Source organism: Aphis gossypii, chromosome 3, assembly GCF_020184175.1.
Source record: "Aphis gossypii isolate Hap1 chromosome 3, ASM2018417v2, whole genome shotgun sequence".
In the NCBI taxonomy this organism is placed as follows: Eukaryota; Metazoa; Arthropoda; class Insecta; order Hemiptera; family Aphididae; genus Aphis; species Aphis gossypii.
Genome location: NC_065532.1, coordinates 27,804,620 through 27,815,958, shown reverse-complemented (window position 1 = coordinate 27,815,958; position 11,339 = coordinate 27,804,620). Strand labels below are relative to the sequence as shown.

Genomic DNA, 11,339 nt, shown 5'->3' with positions numbered 1-11,339 from the left:
AAAAAATGATCATGTTATTTAACATATTATACGATTAAATTTCTGGACACATTAACTATGAAAAATTAATTAACACAGGAGTCTGTACACCTAAAATAACCCGTAACGCGTGAACTTATAACAGAGGTATTTATATGAGAATTGACAAAACATATAATATGTACGTCGAATAATTTGTAGGTATACTATGTTTTTTTATATATATATATAATATATTTGTTGATATATTGTTATAAATGTTTTTTTTTTTTTTCAATTATAATAGTATAATATAGATTTGTATTATCGTATTATGACCCGAATATACGTATAATGTAGGATGTAGGTACTGGCGTACTGCAGTATTTTTAATTTTTAAGGTAATTATTGCATAATAATTACTATTATTATTTGTGGACACATGATGATAATCGAAACCTTTCATCGAATAGGTATGCTACGTGCGGTGTTTGTTCAGTAAACTTGAAAATTGGCGTTTCTCAGGAAACAACCCTAGCGACCGAGTAAACAAACTTATACATTGGAATAGTTATATTAAGCCAGCAGTCTTCTAACAAGATAATTTTCTTACTCATTATAATATGAATAATAACGCAATAAAATATTCACTATGTATTTTTAAATGTTAAAATTGCAAAATTAACAAAAAAATGCTATTTTTTTTAAATCTGAACAATAAATAGTAATACACCAATACAGTTGTAAATAGGCATTTCAAAAACAAATTGGTTGCAACATGATTTCAGTTAAAAATGTTCATGCAAACAAACGCCACACGGCATCGTCGGCATCTAGTCTTTCAATTCTTTCAGAACGCAATATTGAGTATAATCAACTAGTAGATTTTATATCTGATAAAAATCTTGAAGCCCAATTCTATGACGATGATAAGCTACAAGGTTCACAAATATTTAAGTTGAACAAGATGGGAAAACAACAATTTATGTCCATACCAGACCGTCGAGTAATTGACAAAAGCACATTTAAGCGGTTAAAAAATAAAGCTGTGGTAGTAACCGCGGAAGATCGCCGAAAAAAAGCCGAAGACTTAATGGCCGATAGAGAGAGGCTAGAAAGTGAGAGCGCTGCCAGGAAGCAAAAACTACAGAGCTATGACGTACTTAGAACTAAAGGAAAACAACTTGCACAGGTTAGTACTTAAAATTAGTATAATTACATAAATATAAAACACTAATACATTATAGAATATGGTATTTAAATAAACAATATACTACAAGATTATTCAATAAGATCGGTTATTATCGGTAATGCTTAGGTTTAGATTCTGGTACTTATAACTTATATTAAGTATCAGTTTAAGTTGCTTCCCTTAGTCGAGTTAGTCGTACTAACACATCTATAATAATCGATAATCAAATTTAACCCAGATACTATTATTCCAGCATATATCTGTTGTAATTGACTCCCCAATTTTTTAGCTCTCGATAACGGTGGTACACACTATCTTTAATATATCTAAGTACAAAAATAGAAGGCACACGGAATAAAATCATGTGACTTAGGAGATCAATATATTAAACATCAGATAAATCATTTTGAATAGCTCTGTATAGATATTAGATATAATTTTTAAAGATACCAAATAACTGCAGATCAACAATATTAATGTGACATTGGAGAAAATTATATTACACAGATCAATTTTCATTTTTCCTACTTCACTATATATCTTACATCATTTACATCAATGAGATACGAGATACGGAACCCTAGAACAAACAAAATCCAATTTGCTACCAGAAACCTACAATTGAAACACAATTGAAGATTAATTCATTTTCACTGCTATAAGACATAAAAATCAAATACATCTGTAGGTACAATCAATACATTGACTGTATTTATTTTTCATTTTTTTTCAATACATAGATCGTTGAATTATTTTTAAATAAATAGGTACTATTATATGCATAATATTATGAAATATTATATTTTTTTGTGCAACATTCAGTTCTATCCCTATATTTTGTTCTTGGTAATAATCAATAAATAATAATATTTATTACGTATTAAAGAAGAAAATAAAAATTTATAATTAATTAGGTATTTCATAATCTATACATGCATGATCGTATATGTTTTTAATAACATTTCAGAAAAGTACTTTGGATTTTCCAATTTATGACTTTTTAGTATGATACTTATAAAATTAAATAGGCAACTAGAAACCATCTTAAAAGCTTAAAACTAAAACAAATGTTTTGCTCCATAATATGATAACAGATATAAAAAGTGTACAAACATAAGTATCAATTTCGTTAATGTTACATATCCATCTAACAAAAAGAGCTTTGACTTTTTCACTAAATAGACTTATACATTTCTTTTGAGTAGGTATACCTACTTAAAAATAAGTGTACAATAAATTTATTGTATTTTATCGTTTTATCACACATCGTATCACAGTATTAAATACTAAAATAAAATATAATATATATTTTGGATACCAAACGTAAATGTAAAGCTATTATACGTAAATAATAATATTGTAACTACAGGAACTAAAAAATTTGATTTACTATAAATGTACTTAAATAATATTTAAAACTTACTCAGACTTGTATACTATTAATATTTATAATTTTATATATAAGGTTGAAAAATACAGAATAACTTGTTATTTTATTAACAAAAATTATCATTTAAAAATATATATAGTAGGGACCAGTTAACAAATCACTGTTTGATAAATGATCCTATAAATACCACATTAATTCCGACCAGCAAAGGCAGTTTCTAATAACGTTTCGAAACTATTACTCTACCTTTTACGCTTCCATCACTGTCAATTCCTGCTTACGTCCGTTTTCTAAAGTATTACGGACGTTATTTTTCTTCGAATTCCTACAACGTTTATTCACCACACACTTTTTTTTCAAAAACTTAATAAAATCTACAAACACTATCACCTGTGTCCTATTTACTGTAATAATTTGTTTTAATTCAATATTTAACATCTAGACGTAATAATAATGCCACATGTTTCAAATAAGCATGATAAATCGGATATAACATTTTATTGTAATTACCACCAATTTTGTAACGTAAACGTAATATACGTACACATGTAACATATTACATAGGTACATATTATATTAATTAATATATTTTTAATATTGTTATTTTACAATAATTATAGTATTCTGCTGTAGATACTAGTTGTATTACTATATCGTTTATTATAAATAATTACTTAATTATTAACAAAAAAATATTAATGACTTTTACAGTTGGACGATGAAGCAAATAAAAAGTCCAATTACCTTCTAGCTAGAGCACAACAATTGCGGCAAGACCAAGAAGATGAAATAAAACACTGCAATTCTCTTATATTAAGCACCAAGTGTCATGCAATCAGAAACGCTCAAATCGCTGAAAAGCAGCTTATTCAGTAAGTTAATTGTAAACCTAAAAAAAAACACTTATTATATACCTATAGTAATATATTAATGTATTACTATACATTGGTTTAATTTATGATTTACAATTATTATATATGCAATTATTGTACAGAATGTATAAAAAATTATAAATCATAAATTTAATTATAAAACCTTTATAAACTGAAATAATTTACAAAACCTTGATTGACCACCCAAGTATTGGTGCTATATATTCGTGGAATTTTGTTACGAATCTTTTTCCTAGTTACTAGTTTATTATTATTACTAAAAACCAGAATAAATTAAAAAAAAATAACGAATTATACTTAATCTAAATTTAGAACATTTATCTAACATTCTAACATATCCGTTATTATTTATTCGTTATTATATTATCCTCCTGAAGTGTATATACATGGCACGCTAAATTCAAATTCAATAGCACAAATTAAGCTTAAATATTGGTGATATTATAACGGAAATGAATGTTTGAATTTTTCCGTCAACTTAACATACCTATAATACATGTTTTAATAAAATCCTACATAGTTAAAAAATAAGATCAATAAAATTTAATTTCTTTTTTATCCTAACCCCAAATTTATTTTTATATTACTAGACATAAAAAAATGTTTATCTACCAACATGTATTAGGTAAAAACTCAATTTATTTATAATTTTACACTTCATTTAACTTAAATTTAAAATATTTTATACATTCTTCTAATAATGTAAATTATAAATATATTAAAAATCTATGAAAAATCTATTCTACTGTACTTTATTCAGCGAGAGAACGCGTCGATTCTATGCATCCTCCTGCATTAACCTGCTATCGAAACCCATCCCCTATGGCAGGCCTGGCAGGGTGACGTTTGGGGACTTATAGAAAAACCGACATTGGTCCGCCCGCGACACGTTGTTTCGCAGGATAAAGTATATGTTAGAATTAAAATTTATACAAGCTACCAACACAATATGTTATCATATATAATAGGAAAGAAATGAAAGAAGAAGAACGTAGGTTGGAAGAAATGATGGAACGAGAACGGGCGCTAGCCGCTAAAGAACTCGAAAAGGCAGCAGAAGTCGAGAGGCTAAAAAAAAAATTTCAAGCAGTTGAGGTCGAAAAACAAATAAAAGAAAACGAGATTGCCAGGGAAATGGAGTTAGCTAGGATGGCCGAAGTATGTGTTGACGAGTTATATTTACGAATATCAAGGTTGTAAAAGAAATATTTTTTTTTTAAACAAATGTATACCTACTACACCTGTATAATAATATTAAACCCTAGGTTTATCCTAAAGCTAGCTCGTATGAAACTTTGTAATTCAACACAAATAAACCAGGTTAGGGGAGGAGGGGTGAAATGAGGGAGCTCAATACCACCCCAATTGTTGATTAGTATATAAAAAAATAATAATAAATAAATAAATAATGGTATTCCGAGGAAGAGGGCATAGTGGGGCATGATTGACCCACCCCCTAAATGTTTACTTATGTTTACTTGAACATATACCATTACCGTGCCCACTTTAGGTAACAAACTTTAAAAATAATTTGATACGCACAAAATCTTATCTAATCGTAGGTATATGACGTGCACAATAAGCATTAACTATTAGGCATTTAGGCAAATATTAGATAGATATAGGTAAGATAGTAATTTTATCTAAACTACACAATTTACGATACACGGTCGAACTAATTAAACATGAAGTACTATACCAACTTAGGATACAACGCAATTGACGGCTAAAAGCTAAACGAACGTAAATCAACAACTATAGTGCTACCTTATAAGTTATAGTGATAAAATAATATTTATACTTTTGAGAATTTTAAAATAAATAAATTTATTATTTGTTCAATTTAAACTTTATGTATATAAATAATAAAAACTGTACGTTATAAATATTAAGATATTATATAATATATTAAAGTTGTCTTCTTTTTTTAAAAATCGTCATTTATTTTTTAAATTTTCTTTACCCTATCCATCTAGAAATATGTCTGCGGACGCCCATCGTTTAATTAATCGTTGAATAACCCCTAACGTTAATTGGCATTTAGTGATTGCGTTTTTAACGAGAAAATCACTTACTCGCTATTATTGATGCATGTCTACAGGAAGCGATGATTCGAGCGGAAGCGGTGAATAAGATCCGGCACGACGAGGCTGAAAACTATAAGAAGAGAATGGAAAAACAGGCACAACTACGCAAAGAGTACATGTTGCTCAACGCACAGATAAGAGATTCGAAAAAGCTAGAAGAGGAGATGAATAACATCGAAGTGCTGCAGGTAACAATTAGGTATTATTACATATAAATTAACTATTGTAATATAGCCTATAGGTACTAATACATAAATATATATTACATATTTAAATGTACATAATGTTGTATGTATATATTTTCGTATTTACTTTAAGTATATTATACATACCTTAGTGTAGAAACTATTTTACAATAAGAAATGAGATCTGTAAACGTATAAATACGCAAATAACGGTGTATTTAACATTCCATATAGTCGCTTAATTAAATAAACATTCCTTACAAATTTATAGCTATATATTATGTAAATAGTAGATAAATACCAATCATCGGTGCATAGCAATTTCTTTTTGTAATATTCCCCTAGATTAAAATGTTCTTCAAAATACTTTGAATTATTTATTACACGTCAATTATTAGTTTTTTTTTATCACTAAACCTGTTAATATAAAATAATAAAATTATGCTCATTGCTCGTACATCTTCAGCATGGTCTTATATAAGACCGTGGTCTATAAATATTTAAAACAGAATATAAATCACGGCCTTATTCAAGACCGTGGTATAAATCACATACTATCATAATAACAATATATAGCAGGGTGGCCAACTTATGGTTTGCGTCATATTCATAAAACCAAAATTTACTTATTTTATTTTTCTTTGGTATGCATTTATAAAAATTTATTGAATTATCTAAAATTTATTTATAAATATTTTGGATCTTAGTCCATGTGGCTTGCGAACATATTTATTATTTATGTTGGCCATCCCTGATCTAAAAAATGCTTAAAAAATGTTAGGGCTATTTTAGATGCAGTCAGCGGCAGTTATAGTAAATAATAAAATAAACAGCACTACTAAAATTTTATATATAAGATAATATTATATAGCATAGATTCGATCACAATATATTTCACATATACTCGTAAATACGTATATATGTACCTACGCATGCCATACAAACCTATACAAAAGCCTTCGCCGTTATAAAAATATAACATGATTTTATTTCAAGTTTAATTGATTAAAATTCAATTCCAATTAACCTGTCACAGATACAAGAGTACACGCGCAAAAAGAACGAAAGGGAAATAGCGTTCGAGCGGGAACAACAAAAGCAAAAACTATTGAAGGAAAAGTCCATTGCCAAGATACAGGCAAGTCAACAAGCTACATATGATTTGCGTGCAACCAAAGACGAATTAAACGCGCTCAGAGTTAGAGACCAGGTAAACACATAAGTACCAATAATGATGAGAGTAAACTGTTTTAATACATTATGTATATTTATATGAATATACGCAAGCGAATAGAGCGCTATATTCTATTCGAATTAAAAAAAAGTCAACAAAATGTTGAGCATAATATAATAAAAAAATTATCTAAAAAATGTTATAAGTAACCTAACCTAACCTAGTACAATAATAATTAAATTATTGGGGCACCCAAAGTAAACTTATAGTTTTGCTACGCATTATTTATATAATTATAAATTACTATATGAGTATACAAGCTTAAATTAAAATTTAACTAAAAAAAGAGATGTATGAATAAAACTGTATCTTTATTTCTACAAGTAACCTGTCACCTATGAATTAATGTAGATAGATAACCTAACATAAAAAAATTCTCCATTTTGAAGGAATTTATATTTTAATAAGAAGAACGATGAAAGAATTTAGCTCAGCTTGGGAATCGCCAAACTTTTCAAACAAGTGTGCTACATTTGAAATTTTAAGTGACCGGTGATCGCATCCAGGTTGATGAGCAAAAAAATAAATGTACAAAGATTAATTATTTATTGTTTTTATTATAATCAATAATAATATAATGTAATAATAATAACAGTTTCAATATTGATATAATAATAGTACATGAGAATAAGTGAAAAAGTGTATTTAAGTACCTACTACCTATATTTCATTCTGCAGCAAAAACCACATTTTTATAAAAGGCCATCAAAATGAAATATTTAGTGGTACCTCTTGGTGTGATCACATCACACTGTAGTGGTCTTACGAATTGTATCTACCATTAGATATTGGCAGTTGCAAAATTACATAATATAATTAAATATAAAAACGTACGTTTACGCTTGAATAAAAAACTAAATTTACACCGTAAAAAGTAAATACATTTCAGCTGAAAAATATTCTTTTTATAATTCGGTGTACTTGCGATATAACTAAAACGAAAAAATAAAAATAATATTACAGAGTAATATTCTCATAAAATTCTTCGTGGTGAACTCTCCAGGATTATACTCCAAAATCTGAATTTAGTTCATGCCCGTTGTAGTTATAATACATAATATGTGTTGATATCTTAATATCTTTCCATCAGTGGTGTACCGATGGGGGAAGGGTTTAACCCAGGGGGGTAGGCAGGAAATATTTTCGGAGGAGTTTTGGTCTAGATAAACATTAAATTTAATTCACAATTTTTATCATAAAATTGTTTATCTTAAATTTCGGGGGGTGTTTGAACAACCCAATCACCCCCCTTACATACAGCCATGGTTTAACCCACCATAAGTAAAACGTGTATAATATATAAATGGTAATCAACCCGGCCCCATAAACAAACTCTACGTACGCTACTGCTTACCATGATGATAATAGTATGCAAACAATGAGTACATCAAATGGGTTTGCCGAAATTTGTCGAATCTCAGGCGGTTTGAGTGGTAGAAAACGACAAGTGACAAAAAATATTGCGGTTATTTACTCGACGCTCAGATATTTCGGATTAGAAAAACTGCTTCAAAATCTTAGTATAAAAAGTAATATAAAATATAAATAAATAAAGTAACTATTGTTTTAAAATTTAAATTCAATATGTATTCACTCACTAAATAGGTCATTAACTCCAAAGACTAAAACATGACTAATTGTTTCAAAAACCAAAGAAAATATTTAAGTTTCAACTGTTGTAATTCCTATGTAAGCAATAAAATGTGAGTAGTGAGCACCAATAAACCAGTGTATACACTATACAGTATACATATACAATACGTACACTGCACGTATTATTAACATAAATATTGGTGATATAATTATGTACTTACATGGTAATATGTAATTATTTTCAATATCCTTATCATTATATTAAAATGCCAATATAATATACATCTAAACTCTAAAGACTATAATAGACTGTATAAATATTTTACGATTAAAGGTAGAACGTGAGTGGCGGCGTAAGGAACGAGAAGAGGCCATAAAAAAAGCAGCGGTAGAAGAAGAACTAAACGCAATAAGGCGCAAACAGATCGAAGACCAAAGAAGAGCGTACGCATTTGAAATTCAAAGAGAGAAGGAAGAAACTGAAAAAATAGCTAAACTTAACATTGAAGATATCAAAAAGAGTAAAGAAATGGATGAAAAAAATAAAATGGTAATATCTAATATTATTATATGGGAATTCTTAGATGAGATAATATTATTTAACTTGGAGAATTATACATTCTATTTTAAAACATGTATTTTATTTAATATTAATAAACTAGTTAAATAAGTTTTCTCTGCAAACATATTTTAGAAATATACAATATACATAGGTAAATATCTATATATCAACAATTATTTTTATCCTTTATCACCTCCCACAACCACCACTAATATATACATAAATAATTGAGGAAACACATTTAGGTTTAGCTACATATTATATCTATATTCATGAATATCAATTGATTGTTCTAACTGATAACTCATATTAATCTTAATTTAATATGTACATTCGTTTATCTATCGGTAGAAAATCGAAGCACATCGTAGAAACCTTTTAAAACAGATTTACGATAAAGAACAGGAAAAGATACTGGAAAGAAAAAGGTTTTTCCAAGAAGGTATTAAGCTGAAACAAGAAGAACTCTCCAGGCAAAAAATGTTGCGGGACACAATGTACAATAAAATCGAGGAGCTCAAGTAAACAATAATAATTATAATAACTGATAACCAGCTGGCATTCATTTCCGCGTTATTTTGAATAAATAAACGGTTATAATATAATTTTAGGATGCACAACGTACCGGAAAAGTTTGTTCAAGGAATTGTGAGACAACTCAAGTTACACAAATAATAAGACTTTCGACGACTAAAATATTTCCAGAAGAACTGTTTTCATAATAAATAAAATGTCAGCATATTAAAACATCTATACACGTACATAAGTTTCACACTTACAAACCTATTATAAATGTACACCTCATATAGTCACATGAGTATGACATATTATTTTGCGTACAATGGATACGCACGAATCAATCGTGTAAGTGATGAATTTCACACTCAAGATGAGATCTTCGGCTACAACCTAATGGAATTCTCGTGTAAATTTTAAATCTGGCATACGAATTGGTTTCGTTTGAATAGTCACAGAATATGACGTTCAGTAACCTATTCTTAACATAACATTAAGGTATATATGTATTATAGTCGTTACTTACCGCTAGAACTATTTATGAAAACTTAAATGTCATATGTTCACTGTGGTAGACTTGTTTCTAACTATTACATTGTAACTACGTGCTATGTATATCCAATATTTTTTGTGTTAAAACGATCGTGAAATACATGTTTGAAATACTAACTGAAACTAGCATGTTTTTTTTAAAAAAATACTACTTATGATTTATGAATTTGGAACTGCTTAGATTTGTTCTTAGAACTAAATTAATAAATAGAATCATTAAGATATGTATGTACTAGATTGATATAGTAATTAGTTAAGTTTCGTATTATATAACGTAATAAAGTATACAAATTAAATTACAATAAAATCGAATTGAACTGTAACATTCAACAAAAGAATTAATTAATTACTATTTAGCTTAATATTTTTTTTACATTTCTTTGGCTTTTATATTATGATTATACTGAAACTATAAATTAATATTAAATATCTATTTAAACTGTATATTAGTAAATTAATAAACTACTTATTACAAATAGCTCTAAACGCGATTTATATTATTTAAAACACGTTGAATACCAATCCTAATTTTCAAAAACTGTCCTTTTTTACCATGAGGGTTCCGGGTTCTCTCAGTAAATCTTGTGTTTGATGCAACATTCACGCCATCTACTTTTATAAAAATTATACTAAATAGTGTTGAATCGTCATTAATATATGCTATCTACTTGTGGTACTTGTAAATAGCCTTGGTACGCTAAAGCGGGAACGGTAAGAGAACCTGAGCACCCTCATGGTAGCCAACGTGTTAAAAATTTAATCATAATATAAAGAATAAAAATATATAATACAATATAGTAGAATAGAATTGGTCAATAGTTAATGGGGTCGGCAAATTCCTAGAGCAAAATTGTGTGAATTATGACTACACAATATTATAGCACATTATCACTACTTAACATAGTGTGTAGTAAATCTATTTTCAAGACTTTATCAATAATTTAAGTTTTACCAGTTAATACTTCAATTACCTTATAGGCAAGGCCACTGTATTAAAATAAGGTATAATCATAGGCATAGGTAGGAAATATTTTCAGAGGGAGTTTTGATCTAGATATATATTCAATTTTATGTACACTATTTATTTTAAGATTGTTTTCTTTTATTTCAGGGGGTGTTTAACACCCAAAACACTCCCCTTACCTACGCCCATGAGTATAATTAATATAAACCTAAA

General features: G+C 28.1%; 1 protein-coding gene across 1 annotated transcript; it reads left to right on the top strand.

Moving 5' to 3' along the window:
- The first annotated feature begins 301 nt into the window (after nucleotides 1–301).
- LOC114128038 (cilia- and flagella-associated protein 45-like) lies at nucleotides 302–9,854 on the top strand. The gene is made up of 8 exons (XM_027992449.2): nucleotides 302–1,150; nucleotides 3,252–3,412; nucleotides 4,402–4,591; nucleotides 5,535–5,708; nucleotides 6,742–6,915; nucleotides 8,867–9,082; nucleotides 9,446–9,615; nucleotides 9,706–9,854. Exons 1-8 carry the CDS (start codon nucleotides 737–739, stop codon nucleotides 9,767–9,769), a joined length of 1,563 nt encoding a protein of 520 aa, XP_027848250.1. The 5' UTR covers nucleotides 302–736; the 3' UTR covers nucleotides 9,770–9,854.
- Nucleotides 9,855–11,339: the final 1,485 nt, after the last annotated feature.

Bases quoted from the DNA above. Each gene is read 5' to 3' on its own strand.
- LOC114128038 (XM_027992449.2), top strand. From the start codon at position 737: ATGATTTCAGTTAAAAATGTTCATGCAAACAAACGCCACACGGCATCG. The intron at 1,151-3,251 runs GTTAGTACTTAA...TGACTTTTACAG, and splicing joins AAGGAAAACAACTTGCACAG to TTGGACGATGAAGCAAATAA. The intron at 9,616-9,705 runs GTAAACAATAAT...ATATAATTTTAG, and splicing joins AATAAAATCGAGGAGCTCAA to GATGCACAACGTACCGGAAA.